Here is a 15,709-nt window from a genome sequence, read left to right as displayed (position 1 = left end):
CAGGACTCCCTTCCTAATAGCACGGTGGGTGTACCTACACCACATCGACTGCAGCGGTTCAAGAAGGTGGCTCACCAGTAACTTCACAAGGCCAATTAGGGATGGTCAGCAAATGCTGGCCTAGCCAGCAATTCCCACATCCTCTGAACGAATACCTCTATCCTTCTTCTAATTTCTGCATTACATCTGTCACCTTCTGTTATTATTTATCCTAAATATACAAACTTATCTGCTTGTTCCTGTGTGATGCCATTCACTTCAATCTTTATTCTAGTTTCTTCTAATGTATTCCTCCTAACTATCATTGTTTGTGTCTTTTTGGTGTTCATATCAATCCATATTTGAAACGGCCAGTTTTACGTGATCTATGATATTTTGTAGGGCCTCTTCTGGTTCTGGAAGTAGCGCTATGTCAAGTTCTTGTCAAGTTTATGCTCTTGCCTCTAATTTTTACCCCAGAAGTACATCTAATTCTCTGAATATTTGTTCTGTGTACAGATTGAATAATTTTGGTGACAGTACACAGCCTTGTTGTACTCCTCTCTTCACCTGAAACATATCTGAGTGACCCTCTTCTAGCCTGATGGTCTCTATTTGGTCCCAAAATAGGCTGTGGATAAATCTTGCATCTTTACTGTCATTGTCACATTTCAGCATCACATCTGTTAACGTTTTTTGATAGGCCATGAAGAAGCATTCGATTGTGTTTATTTCAAGAGATTTATCGAAGATTGTTCTTAAGTTAAATATTCCTTCTCTTGTTCCTACTCCAGGTCACCAACTTCTATTTCAAATGTGTTATAATTTCTTTCTATTATGATTTTCAAGTTCACTTTAATGGGATGTTTCATTGAGCTTATTGTTCTGAAATAATTGCATCCCATTGCTTTAGGTTTCTTAGATAACAACAAATAATGTCTCAAATCATTTGGAATGTATTCTTTGGTATATATTTGATTACAAATTTCTGTTATCACTTCTAATTCTGTTTTTCCAAGGGCTTTTAGATGTTCTAAAATTGCTTTCTCTATGTCATAGTCATAGAGTCATAGAAGTCTACAGCACAGAAAAAGGTCCTTCGACCCATCGAGTCTGCGCCAGTCAAACAAGTACCTATTATAATCCCATTTTCCAGCACGATGCCCATAACTTTGTATACCATGGCATCACAAGTGCACATCCAAATACTTCTCAGGTGTTATGTGGGTTTCTGCCTCTACCACCCTTTCAGGCAGTGAGTTCCAGATTTCCACCACCCTCTGGGTGAAAAAATTCTTCCTCACATCCCCTCTAAACCTCCTGCCCCTTACCTTAAATCTATACCCCCTGGTTATTGATCCCTCCACCAAGGGGAAAAGTTCCTTCCTGTCTACCCTATCTACGCCTCTCATAATTTTATACACCTCAATCATGTCCCCCCTCAATCTCCTCTGCTCCAGGGAAAATAACCCCAGTCTATCCAATCTCTCCTCATAACTAAAACTCTCCAGCCCAGGCAATATCTTGGTAAATCTCCTCTGCACTCTCTAGTGCAATCACATCCTTCCTATAATGTGGATTCCAGAACTGCACGCAATACTCTAGCTGTGGCCTAACCAGCGTTTTATACAGTTCCAGCATAAGCTCCCTGCTCTTATATTCTATGCCTCAGCTAATAAAGGCAAGTATCCCATATGCCTTCTTAACCCCTTATCTGCCTGTCCCGCTACCTTAAGGGACCGATGGACATGTACACCAAGGTCCCTCTGATCCTTGGTGCTTCCCAGGGTCCTACCATTCATCGCGTATTCCTGTGCCTTGTTTGTCCTGCCCAAGTGCAACACCTCACGCTTATCTGGATTAAATTCCATTTGCCACTGATCAGTCCACCTGACCAGCCTGATATTATCTTCCTTCTAAGGTTACCCTCCTCACTATTTATCACCCCACCAATTTTCATGTCATCCACGAACTTACTGATCAACCTCCTACATTCAAGTCTAAATCGTTTATATATACCACAAACAGCAAGGGACCCAACACCGATCCCTGTGGAACCCCACTGGACACAGGCATCCAGTCACAAAAACACCCCTTGACCATCACCCTCTGCCTCCTGCCACTCAGCCAAAAATTCAATCAAATTGGTCAGACATGACCTCCCCTTAACAAAACCATGCTGACTGTCTTTGATTAATCCCTGGCTCTCTGAGTGTAGATTAATTCTGTCCCTCAGAGTTTCTTCTAATAGTCTCCCCACCATTGAGGTTAAACTGATGGGCTTTTCCTGTACTCATCCATTTCAAAGTATTTTTCACCTCTGATATCATAATGTTTGAGCCTTCATTTGCCTCTATCTTGAGGACTCCCTCAATTTTGATCATTGTACAATTTACTTATATATTTTGTCCATCTTTAGGCTATTGCATCCCTCTCAAACAATATTTTACCATCTTAGTCTTTTATGTACCCACTTTCTGCTGTTATCCCTTTCTTTCTATCAGTCAAAAATTTCACCTTCTGGTGCATAGCTCTCATTTTGTGATTTCTTTCCAGCTCCAATACTTCATCACACATCTCATTATACCATTTCTCTTTAATCTGCCTACAAGCATTTTTCATTTTCTTTTCAACTTTATTCTCCTCCAATATGTTTCTTTTCTTTTCTCTTTCTATCATCATTGCTAATATCTCACCTGTTACCCACTCCTTGTTCCTTTTTCTTTTCCATTTTGGTAATATTTTCTTTGCAGCACGTTGTATACTCTCATGCTTTTCCATTTGCTTTCTAATTCTTCTTCTGAGACCTCTGTTTGTTCTGATTTCACAATCCTGAGACATTCGTACTTGTTTTAATGCCTCCCTGATGTTCCCATCCTTCAACATGTCAAGGTTGAAATAGTCACACATTTTTTTTTTTGGTGTTTTCAGTTTCAACTTAATTTTTGCCACATGGAGAGAATGATCTGAATTTATATCTGCACCAGGATATGTATGAATATTCTTTATACTGTTTCTAAAATGTTGTTTCACCATCACATGATTTCTCTGCACACTGGCTGGACTTCTCCACATGTACTGTCTTCTTTTTTGGTTGCTTAAAGAAGGTGTTTGCCAACCTCAGATCATTTTCTTGACAAAATTGTATCCGTCTTTCTCCTATAATAACAGAAAATGCTGGAAAAATTCAGCAGGTCTGGTAGCATCTGTGAAGAGAGAAACTTATGACCCTTCTTCAGAGCTCTGAAAAAGAGCCATATGTTACCTCTGTTTCTCTCTCCACAGATGCTGCCAGACCTTCTGAGTTTTTCCAGCATTTTCTGTTTTATTTCAGATTTCTAGCAACTGCAGTATTTTGCTTTTATCTCAATCTCTCTTCTCTTTCATTTCTCAATCCAAGACCATATTGACTGAAATGCTTTCCTGATGTTCCTTCACTGATTTTAGTGTTTAAGTCAACTGTTACAATTACCATATCAGTTGATTAAACTTGATCATAACACTTCAGGATGTCACCATAAAATGCCTCTATTTCCTGAACACTGTAATTTTGTGTTGGAAACTTGTATGATAACCGCATCACAAGGCTTTCCTTCAATCTTAATCATGGTCACTCTTTCTGAGATTGGCCAGTAACATTGAAATGATCTCTTGTACCTTATGTTTACTAGGATTCCTATTCCATTCCTATATTTCTCACTTCCTGAGAAGTAAAACACATGATTCTTCTTTTCCATCTGACCAGATTCTAACTATCTTCCTTCTGCAAGTCCTAGTAAGTCACTACAATGTCTATGCATTACCTGTATGCAGTTATCAAGCTTTTCTGCCTGATATAAAGTTGTTATATCCCATGTTCGTGCACTCAAGAAACTACCTTTTCCATTGAGTGTAACGGTCTCAGAAGCTGACCTCCCCTGTGAGTTTAGGTTAACTTTGTCATAAATTTGTTGGTTTCTTTGTTGGGGAAGGGCTCCTCCTTCTCTATCCACAACATAGTCAGCTGCAGTGGACCCAAACTCTTCTGTATCTCCTATTCTTCAACTATGATTTTCCATGGCTAACTATGGGGCATATACTGTGTGAGGTCCTGGATTCTTATGTAACTGGCTGCATTGCTTTACTAAGTGTCATGACTGTGCCCTTGGGTGTGTCATGCACCTTGCTGGTCTCTGTCTTCTGAGCCATTGTTCAACTAACTTGTCAGGATCTTCTGCCCTCCTCTGACTTCATGCACATTAGAAGGGGTGACACCCCATACCACACCAGCTGAAGTTGACGAGCCCCTCACTTAGTCTTGCATGACGGCTGAGTCGAGATCCTGGGGTATGACCGCTGGTATGCACAACCAGCTACTTGGAGTCATAAGTAGGAGTTGAAGAGTTATAGGACACCAGACTCCACTATACCCATACCCCTTTGACGTGGGTGTGCAGCTTGGCAGGGGATCAAGGGACTACAAACATTTCCCATACTCACTGATTACAGCTAAGTTAAATTGTTGGAGCTTTTTCTATTGTCAAGTGCCCGAAAGTACTCTGGAGTGTTTCTGGAGGTGTTTTGGTGAGTTCCTGCATTTGCCAGTGGGTGTTGATGCATCCTCACAGGGATAGCAGAGGAGTTGGTGACCTGTGCATCCAAAATCTGTAACAGGTATGGGGCAGCAGTGTCAGTGCCTCTAGGTCTGCAGATGTGTGAGATTGTAGTGGAGTATCTGGATTTTAGGCTTGAGTCCTGAGTGCTAGGGAGTGTTGCTAAGTGAGTGATGGGGATGTGATGCATTTAGCAGCGTGAAAGTTCGGTGGTGTGCTGGGTAAGAAATGCCATGTGAAGATGCATTCACTGACATTACCACCCAACTGAGATCACTGGATCTCTTCTGGCATTGCTGTTAGTCCCTAGGTTTCCAGACTCCAGGAGTTAAATTTCCTGAATACCTTGTCCCATTCACTTCTGAGGGTGGTCCTTGAGGGACTCAGCACCCACCACCCCCACTCCATGGGACTATGGCATTTCTTCTTATGTCCACCAGCACTTTGAATAGCTGTGGCACCACATTCGTCACCATGGATCCCTCTGTCCCTGATGTTCTGTTTCTAAGAATTTCCATTGCAGTACTCTTTAAGTTTATCTTCCTTTTAAGAGACAGTTTACCTTTAAACAGGTATTTATCCCTAAATCAACATCACAAGAACAAATCATCTGGTCATTATCGCATTACTGTTAGTGGGAGTTTGTGGTGCAGCAATTGGCTGCTGCATTTCCTGAGTTATTGACAGTAACTACACTTCAAAAGTACTTGGTTGGCTATAAATTGCTTTGGGGCATATTATGGTCATGAAAGGCACTATATAAATGAAAATCTTTCTTTCAAGTCTTCCTTACTATAAAAAATGTTTTTGTGTGGTGTAGAGGTGGTCTAGCAAGTAAAATGGAGTTGTGAGGCCTTCTGCCAAAACTCCATTGTGTTGTGTTGTATTTTTGAGGTCCAGATGGGGTTCTTCGGCATTCATCTATTTTCCCTAAGTAAGCTACTCAAGACCGTAGCTTGTTAAAAATCATTATTATTTATTTACAGCTCTATGTACATCTAGGAACACTGCATGAGGTTGGACTTCTCCTCCCCCCAGATCTCTTACTTAGTCATGTGTCATTACATCATAGTTACATTAGTATCAGGTGCTTCTGATATTAACTCTTTACTCTATATCTCTGCCCAAGTCTTTATCACAACTATATACATCCTCCTAAATCTCCCCCCAAAATCTCGGACTTCACAGGGTTAGTCTGAGGAGCCTTGACCAACCTTGTTCTGATCTCCTTCTGAGATCGAGGACATTCGACACTCTCTCTCAATTCAATAGGAGTGTTCTTCTTCTGGATGGCTGCAGAACTTTGATTTGTTTCTTGTTCCTTTTCTCCGTCTAGGTCTGAATTGTAAGCCCACATTTCAATTGGCTTTCTTTCCAAGGATTTTAAGTTGCTGTGGTTTCTCCTGGTCCACCTCAATCCTCAGGATTGATCTCAGCTGTGGAGCTCTTTTTATTATTATGCCTCTTTCTGTTGGTTTCGTATCCATACTCTCACCCAGGATGTGGCCCAGATAAGTCTTGTGCTCTGTGTCTGAAGTTGAAGTTACAAGCCTGTTTGTGTCTCTGTTGCTCCCCATGCTTTTTAACTCTCTCATGGTCAGCCTAGGTGGTACTTGGTTCTAATTCCTGTTGCAGAGCTGGAAGCTGTGTTCTTAGTCATCTTCCCATTAGCGACTGATGATGAGGACCCATTTTGTAACAGTGAAGTTTGATAACTAAAAAGTTGAGATCTTCATTCATCTTCATCAAGTTTTTGATGGTTCTACTACCTCTCAGCTTTTCTATTCACTTGGTGAAACCAAGGTGAGGTAGTCATGTGAATGAATCCATATTCCTTTACAAATAATTTGTTAGCAAATTGTGGACCATTATCTGACACTACAAAGTCTGGGATGCCTGTATTGCATAGATTCTCTTCAGTCAGTGAATGACTGCTTCCGCAATGACACTATGCAATCTGTTCACTTCAACTCACCTGGAGTAGTACTCAGTGACAATAGAAATATCTTGCCTTTAAGATCAAATAAATCCATCAAATAAGTCCTTCCTTCCATCATAAGGTCAAAAATGGGGATGTTCACTGATGATTGCACAATGTTCAGCGCTATTCATGACTCATCAGATACTGAAGTAGTCCATGTCCAAATGTACCAAGACCTGGACAATATCCAGGCTTGGGCTGACAAGTGGCAAGTAGCATTCGCTCCACACAAGTGCCAGACAATGACCATCTCCACCAAAAGAGAATCCAACCATCACCCCTTGATGTTCAATAGCATTACCATCACTGAATGCCCCACTATTAACATCCTGGGGGTTACCGTTGACCAGAAACTGAACTGGACTAGCCATATAAATACTGTGGCTACAAGAGGCTAGGAATTGTGCAATGAGTAACTCACCTCCTGACTCCCCAAAGCCTGTCCATCATCTACAAGGCACAAGTCAGGAGTGTGATGGAACACTCCCCTCTTGCCTGGATGAGTGCAGCTCCCACAACACTCAAGAAGCTTGACACCGTCCAGGGCAAAGCAGCCCACTTGATTCGCACCACATCCACAAACATTCACTCCCTCCACCACCAACACACAGTAGCAGCAGTGTGTACCATCTACAAGATGCACTGCAGGAATTCACCAAGGCTCCTTCTACAGCACTTTCTAAACCCTCGACCACTACCATCTAGAAAGACGAGGGCAGCAGATAGATGGGAACACCACCACCTGGAAATTCCCCTCCAAGTCACTCACCATCGTGACTTGGAAATATATCACCATTCCTTCACTGTCGCTGGGTCAAAACCCTGGAACTCCCTTCCTAACAGCACTGTGGGTGTACCTACACCACATGGACTGCAGCGGTTCAAGAAGGCAGCTCACCAGCACTTTCTCAAGGGCAATTAGGGATGGGCAATAAATGCTGGCCCAGCCAGCGAAGCACACGTCCTGTGAATGAATTTCAAAAAAATTTCAGGTACTCCCATGGTCTTGATGGAAAAGTGGAGAGTGACGGTAGTTCTATTTGCATTTGGCTGTTCACTGCACATGTAAGGCAATTCAAAGTTAGTTCTTCAACACTATGAGAATGAGTAATGCCTGGCCACCAGAATTATTGCTGGACTGTTGCTCAACATTATGTTATCCCTAAGTGATCTTGATGAATATTTTGGAGGATATCATGCCGAAGTATTCTCGAAATGACTATTCTGTCATTAAAAACTAGGAGATCATCAATGATGTGAGGTGCTTTCTCTGTTCAAAGTACTGCTGAGCACTGGGTTGTTAATAGTATAATCTGGTCATCCTTCCAGACAGTGTTCCTTTATCTGGGTACATTTGTCATCTTGCTGTTGTGCTTGTTTTATCTCCTGCAGCTTCTTTGCAGTAGCCAGTAGGTGTTTGGTAATGCGTGATGTATGCGCTTCTACCTCCCTGATGAAACTCAAATCCTCCATTTTGGTTCCTTCAACTGGTATTCTTGATTGGGTATCTCCTGCTGCTTGGTACTTCCCTTGAACATACTCAGTTATTGAATCACACCTCAGTCTGAAACATTGGGCAGAGCTTTTACTTCATCGGGCGGGCATGTGCACACCCGACCTGAACAGGCGAAAAATAGTGCCCGATGATGTTGGGTGAGTGTCCCAACATCATTATGCACTTTCGCGTTATTTCGGTTGGCGGGCATGTGTGGGAGTTGGCAGCTCTCCCACCGACAATTAAGAGGGCTGTTAAGCCCATTAATTAATCAAGTAAATATAATTTATCCATGCCCATTAAACCTTACGGTTGGTAGGTGGGCAAATAGGCCAAGTGACCTTTGGGTTTTTGAGGAAACTTCATCCACGGGCAGGATGAGGTTTCCAATGATAATTAAAAATAAAATAAAAATTTTTAGAACTCATTTTCAACATATCCCTGCTCATGTGTCAGAGTCACAAGAGGGCACATGTTTTCCTTTCTTTTGAAAATTTTATTTTTAATGTGAAAAATCCTCAGCTCCCTGAGGCAGCTCTGTGCCTTCAGGGAGCTTTCACTCAGCGTGCCCGCATGTAGGCACTGACTTCCATGCTCGGCCTCCTTTCCTCGCACCCAGCAGTGCTGAGGGTATCAGAGCGCATTTCATGCTGGCTGGCCATTATTTGGGCGATTGTCTGTTCTGTGGCCACTCCTGGGCCTGCCCGCCTGATGAGGTGAAAAGTCTGCCCATTGAGTTCTAGGTGGCATTTTTGCAATGTTCAGAAGATTGATTAATAACTTATGGCTGGTTTCAATTTTAAACTGCAATCCTATCATGCAGTCTGAGAGCTTTTCACATGCCCAGGTTGCTGCCAATGCTCCCTTCTCAATTGTAGCATATCTTTTTTTCTGTGTCTATAATAAACTGGTCTACATTTACCATCTCTTTGTAACTTGAATAAACTGTACCCAGACCTGTAGACGAAGCATCTACTGCCAATAAGGTCGGCAGATTTTTTTCATTCATTCTTGGGATGTGGACATCACTGGCCAGGCTAGCATTTATTGCCCATCCATAATTACCCTTGAGAAGGTGGCGGTGAGCTGCCTTCTTGAACTGCTGCAGTCCATGTGGTGTAGGTACACCCACAGTGCTGTTAGAGACTGAGTTCCAGGACTTTGATCAAGCGACAGTGAAGAAACAGCGATATTTTTCAAAGTCAGGATGGTGAGTGGTTTGAAGGAGAACTTTCAGGTGGTGGTGTTCCCATCTATCTGCTGCCCTTATCTTTCTAAATGGTAGTGGTCATGGGTTTGGAAGGTACTGTCTAAGGAGCCTTGGTAATTTCCTGCAGTGCATCTTGTAGATGGTACACACTGCTGCCACTGTGCATCGTTGATGGAGGGAGTGAAAGTTTGTGGATGTGGTGCCAATCAAGTGGGCTGCTTTGTCCTGGATGGTGTCAAGCTTCTTAAGTGTTGTGGGAGCTGCACTCATCCAGGCAAAGAGGGAGTATTCCATCACATTCCTGACTTGTGCCTTGTAGATGGTGGACAGACTTTGGAGAGTCAGGAGGTGAGCTGCTCACCACAGCATTCCTAGCCTCTGACCTGCTCTTGTAGCCACAGTATTTATATGGCTAGTCCAGTTCAGTTTCTGGTCAACGGTAACCCCCAGGATGTTGATAGTGGGGGATTCAGTGATGGTAATGCCATTGACTGTCAAGGGGCGGTGTTTAGATTCTCTCTTGTTGGAGATGGTCATTGCCTGGCACTTGTGTGATGCGAATGTTACTTGCCACTTGGCAGCCCAAGCCTGGTTATTGTCCACACCTTGCCGCATTTGGACATGGACTGCTTCAGTCTCTGATGAATTGTGAACGGTGCTGAACATTGTGCAATCATCAGTGAATATCCCCACTTCTGACCTTATGATGGAAGGAAGGTCATTGATGAAGCAGCTGAAGATGGTTGGGCCTAGGACTGTACCTTGAGGAACTCCTGCAGTGATGTCCTGGAGCTGAGATGATTGACCTCCAACAACCACAACCACCTTCCTTTGTGCTAGGTATGACTCCAACCAGCGGAGAGTTTTTTCCATGATTCCTATTGACTCCAGTTTTGCTAGGGCTCCTTGATGCCATACTCAGTCAAATGCTGCCTTGATGTCAAGGGCAGTCACTCTCACCTCACCTCGGGAGTTCAGCTTTTTTGTCATTGTTTGAACCAAAGTTGTAATGAGGTCAGGAGCTGAGTGGCCCTGGCGAAACCCAAAGTGAGCGTCAGTGAGCAGGTTATGGCTAAGCAAGTGCCATTTGATAGCCCTGCTGATGACCCCTCCCATCACTTTACTGATGACGAAAGTAGACTGATGGGGCGGTAATTGGCCAGGTTGGATTTGTCCTGCTTTTTGTGTACAGGACATACCTGGGCAATTTTCCACATTGCCGGGTAGATGCCAGTGTTGTGGCTGTACTGGAACAGCTTGGCTAGGGGCATGGCAAGTTCTGGAGCACAAGTCTTCAGTACTATTGCTGGAATATTGTCAGGGTCCATAGCCTTTGCAGTATCCAGTGCCTTCAGCCATTTCTTGATACCATGTGGGGTGAATTGAATTGGCTGAAGACTGGTATCTATGATGCTGGGGACCTTCGGAGGAGGCCAAGATGGATCATCCGCTCAGCACTTCTGGCTGAAGATTGTTGCAAATGCTCCTGCCTTATCTTTTGCACTCATGTACTGGGCTCCTCCATCATTGAGAATGGGGATATTTGTGGAGCCTCCTCCTCCAGTGAGTTGGTTAATTATCCATCACCATTCACAACAGGATGTGGCAGGACTGTACAGCTTAGATCTGATCCGTTAGTTGTGGAATCGCTTAGCTCTGTCTATCATTTGCTTCTTTTGCTGTTTGGCATGCAAGTAGTCCTGTGCTGTATCTTCACTAGGTTTACACCTCATTTTTAGGTATGCTTGGTGCTCCTGGCATGCACTCCTGCACTCTTCACTGAACCAGGATTAATCTCCTTGCTTGGTGGTAATGATAGAGTGGGGGATATGCCGGGCCTTGAGGTTACAGATTGTGGCTGAGTCCAATTCTGCTGCTGCTGTTGGCCCACAGCACCTCATGGCCCCCCAGTCTTGAGTTGCTAGATCTGTTCAAAAACTATCCCACTTAGCACCACACAACATGATGGAGGGTATCCTCAATGTGGAGACGGGACTTTGTCTCCACAAGGACTGTGCGGTGGTCACTCTTACCGATACTGTCATGGAAAGGTGCATCTGCGGCAGGCAGGTTGGTGAGGATTACGTCAAGTATGTTATTCCCTCTTGTTTGTTCCCTCACCACCTGCCACAAACCCAGTCTAGCAGCTATGTCATTTCGGACTTGGCCAGCTCAGTCAGTACTGGTGCTACTAAGCCACTATTGGTGATGAAATTGAAGTCCCCCACCCAGAGTACATTCTGCACCCTTGCCATACTCAGTGCTTCCTCCAAGTGGTGTTCAACATGGAGAAGTACTGATTCATCAGCTGAGGGAGGGCGGTATGTGGTAATCAGTGGGTGGTTTCCTTGCCCATGTTTGACCTAATGCCATGAGACTTCATGGGGTCCAGACTCGATGTTGAGGACTCCCAGGGCAACTCCCACCTGACTGTATACCACCAGCCACCTCTGCTGGGAAGTGGAGAGTATTCCCATCACACTCTTGACTTGTGCCTTGTAGATGGATGATAGGCTTTAGGGAATCTGGAGGTGAGTTACTTGCTGCAGATTCCCAGTCTCTGACCTGCTCTTGTAGTCACAGTATTTTTATGGCTAGTCCAGTTCATTTTCTTGTCAATGGTACCCTTCCCCACCAAGGATGCTGATAGTTGGTACTGAACATAAGTTAAATAAGGTTTTCCGTTAGCATGGGGCAGATCTTTGCATTTAATTTATTAGTGACATTGAATATGAGAGACTGTTAAGTGCAAAGTGGCAGTGCGCTGCCTAATGTTATTTGGTCTCAACACCACCCCACCTCTCCTTTGCTAATAGCTAGTATTATCCATTCTGCTAATCTCCAGGGCATCCTAAACCAGCGCAGTCAGGATGTCCATGTCGCAGTTGCACCCCTGTTTCTCTGCCTCTTGCTGAAGCTGTGGGATCTCTTCTCCTCCAAGGAGAAAAGGCAGAGAGTTATGACTGTGAGGAATGAACTGATTGCTGAGGATGGATGGTAATCATTTGAAGAGGGTGACTGTGAGGAGTGGGAGAAAGAGGGCAAAAGGTTGCAAGTGAGTATAGTATGATTGTTATTTGTTGAGATAAAGATTTGAGGAGGAGACTGGAGAGAAAGGAACGTGTGTGACAATGAGGTGCGTTGGTCAGAGGAGCGCTGTGTGGGAGAATTTTTGGGAGCTGAGAGAGCAATGGCTCCAGCTGTAGGCGACAGGACACTCAACTTACCAGACTTAATGAGGTCTTTTCCTGGTCTGGATCCCGGCCCTCAGCATTGCACTTCAGCTGCCAACAGCCTCTGCGACTTGTAGCCACGCCTTCATTGTGAGGCTGGCTGGCCACCTCCTGCCATCCTCGGGGAAGAGGACTTCACTCTGTGCCTCACATGATCAAGTCTGTTCACCAGGAAACAGCATTTCCATGTTTTCCCTCCATGCTGTAGCTCTTTGCTCATTCATACTGTATTGTATGCTTCAATCACTACTCACTACTAGCTGAGTTTGAGTCCCTTCAAATCAAGATCCTTCAATGCTACTTTAGCCGTGCCGTCCCACCTATATCCCTGATAGGTCAGGGAACATGGAGGTGGGATAATAATAAGTTTGATCTGGGGAAGTGCAACAGCATTGTGTTCAATTTCCCAATCTGAAAATGGTCCCATCAATCCAACAGACGCTACAAGGAGAAGATTTTTCCCATTGTTTCTGATGTTAGATTCCGGTAACATCCACACAACTGACGTTAGATCAACCAATCTGTAGCTACCAGGTTTCTCCCTTCCTTAAATAATACAGTGGCATTTGAATCCAAAGGCACAATCAAGAGTAATCAGAAGATGTTGCAGCATAAAAACCCTTTATGAATAAAATGTCATTTTGATGCTTGTGTCCAATATAACGCTTTCATTCATATTGAACATTCTTTTCAATCTTTACCTGCTTAGATTGGAGCACTTCAAAATCATTATCTACTTCGACACAAAATTCATCCAAGAAGGTCTCGAAGGAGTGCTGACCACTTTACAAAAAGATTATTTGAAGATGAACGGGTATGATTAATTTCTAAATATATTAAGTCAGACATGATAGATGGTAATTTTTAGCATTTAAATGGAATTAAAATGATTAATTCTGAGTTTACAGGATAAAGCCTGTGTGTGATTTAATATTTCCTATTTTGCAATTATTCACATTATATATGTATCAAGCTAGTCTTTGGCCGGAATATTTTGGCCCCGCTGTGGTGGGGACAGGGCTGTAAAATGCGGCGAGCCACTCTAAACTCCATTGACTTCAGTGGGAACGTAAAACCCCACTGCCATGAAATTTTGCTCTTTGTCTGCACTTTTCCAAAGGCTCCACATAGATTTTAGTCTTCACTTCATGGGTGGGAATCTGATGAGGAAGTTTATTCACTCTTACAGATCTTGCCTGGTTTGCATTCCACTTAAATCAATGGAATCAAGCACTCTGTTAATCCAAGGGATTGCATTCCAACAAGTGGCCATATTTTGCTCAGCTCATTAACAAGGGAAATGTAAAGTTTTACAAAGTTATGATGGGGAAGGGGGTTGCATTGCTGGGAAAATATTTGGTCGATGAGTTTCTGGAATTAGTAGTGCATGAATAACAATGAACGAGGATTTTCATCCCATTTTTTTAGACAAAAGACTAAACAATATTTCATTACATGATTGTATAATGTTTGTAACAGTGCATGTGAATGATATAACAAACAACAAGCTGCAGCCTAATCACTCCAATGTTATTTGTTGTGTGTTGCATAACCATAAGGTGTCTTGGGCAGAACAACAGTATGAAAAGCAAAGAAGTAAACGTTCTCCAGCAAGGGATTGCATAGACTGCATGGCAGAGAAAATGTTTAGCGATCCCATGTGGAATCAACAATGGTATCTGGTAAGAATTTTGATTAGTAACAGTAAAACAGTGTGCATTAACAGAATTACTGCCAATGGCAGCTAATGGATTAACATTCCATTTGTGTCACTCCTGGCGTATGCCTGGAGCAGACATTAGGAAATTGCACAATCCCAACCAATGATTTTCTATCTATTGACTTCAATGGATGCAAATTCATGGGCTGGGAATGTAAAATTTCTCATATGTGGTCCTGGCAGGCATCAGGAGTGGCATTTCTACAACTGAATGAATGGAGACCAGATGTATCCGAATTATTTTTTGGTGGCTCCATGCATACAGTGGAAGCTGCAGATTTTTGATGTATTTTTTAGGAATACAGGGTGGAGTCTTGTGCTCTCGACTGTGGTGAGTTTGGTGCTGGGGGCATTTAATTGGGCAGGAGGGTAGTGGGTGGGAACCCTACCTCCTCTCCGCTTCCACCCAAATTGAATCAGTGGTGGGAAAGCCCACTTAAGGGGTTCATCCCACCCACCATTGGTATTAACCCAGCAGTGGGTGAGGTGCTCACCATATGGGCAGCACATGTGAACCTTGGCATGTTTAATTGGGACTCCAGGGGGATGGTGTGGGAGCCCTCGTTCAAAGGCACTCAGTACTTGATCAAAGGACCCAGCATTGGGAATGGAGTCCCACTGAAAGTCACACCCCTGCCCTTGCTGCTGACCCCCTCTCACACCTGGTCCCCCCAACCCTCATCCCATTACCCCCTCCTGTCATCACTCACTTGTGCCTGAATCCCTCCTTGATCTGAGGCCTCAGTTAGGTGACATACTGGCAGCAACCACCACTTGGCAAGTGGCACTGCTGAGTACAGAAGAGCTGTCAGGCTCTGACTGGCCAGCAGCTCTCAGAAGACAGGACCTCCATCCCCAGGTCCTTGATCCCGGGGAAGGTCCACCAGCTGGCCTGTCAAGTGCCTGAGTGGCACAAGATTCTGTGGGCCTTCTCAAAAAGAGGCAAGGCAGGGATTTTGCTGGTTCTTCAGCTGATGGCTGAGACCTTCATTACCTCCAAAAGTTCCTGCCCATAAGAACAGGAGTTGGCCATTTAGCTCCTCGATTTTGTGCCGCTGTTCAATGAGAGCAATTCTGACATGTGACCTAACTCCACCAAACTAACACCTTTGTGTCATATCCCTGAATACCTTTGGTTAAGAGTAATCTATCAACCTCAGATTTAAGATTAACAATTGACCATGCATCAACTGCTGTCTGAGGAAAAGAGTTCCAAACTTCTCCCACATTTTGCATGTTGGAGTGTTAAAACCTCACTCCTGTTGCTAATTTGTCTTTTCTCTTTGCAGATTTCTAAAAGACTTGTACCTCCATTATTTTCCATTTTTATTTCAGATTTTCAGCATTTGCAAATTTTATTTTAATCTTAATTGAGTAACTTATGAGACTTTTCATCAGGGTGCCAGGGATGTAGCTTCATACTCCATAGTAAGAAAAAAAGAGCCAATTTCCTCATCATTTCAGAAAATAATTATAACAGGGGCATGGAGGTTACTGGG

At 43.5% G+C, this 15,709-nt stretch overlaps 1 protein-coding gene across 1 annotated transcript in view; it reads left to right on the top strand.

Annotated features, from left to right (window-relative positions):
* pcsk1 (proprotein convertase subtilisin/kexin type 1) overlaps window positions 1-15,709 on the top strand; it is a 131,883-nt gene that overhangs the window by 12,491 nt on the left and 103,683 nt on the right. The window contains exons 2-3 of the mRNA XM_078565524.1: window positions 13,200-13,304; window positions 14,050-14,172. Of these exons, the coding sequence (XP_078421650.1) occupies window positions 13,200-13,304; window positions 14,050-14,172 (228 nt within the window). The remainder of the gene's footprint in view (window positions 1-13,199; window positions 13,305-14,049; window positions 14,173-15,709) is intronic.

This window comes from Cetorhinus maximus, chromosome 2, assembly GCF_964194155.1.
Source record: "Cetorhinus maximus chromosome 2, sCetMax3.hap1.1, whole genome shotgun sequence".
NCBI lineage: Eukaryota > Metazoa > Chordata > Chondrichthyes > Lamniformes > Cetorhinidae > Cetorhinus > Cetorhinus maximus.
This window is presented reverse-complemented; position numbering and strand designations above follow the sequence as displayed.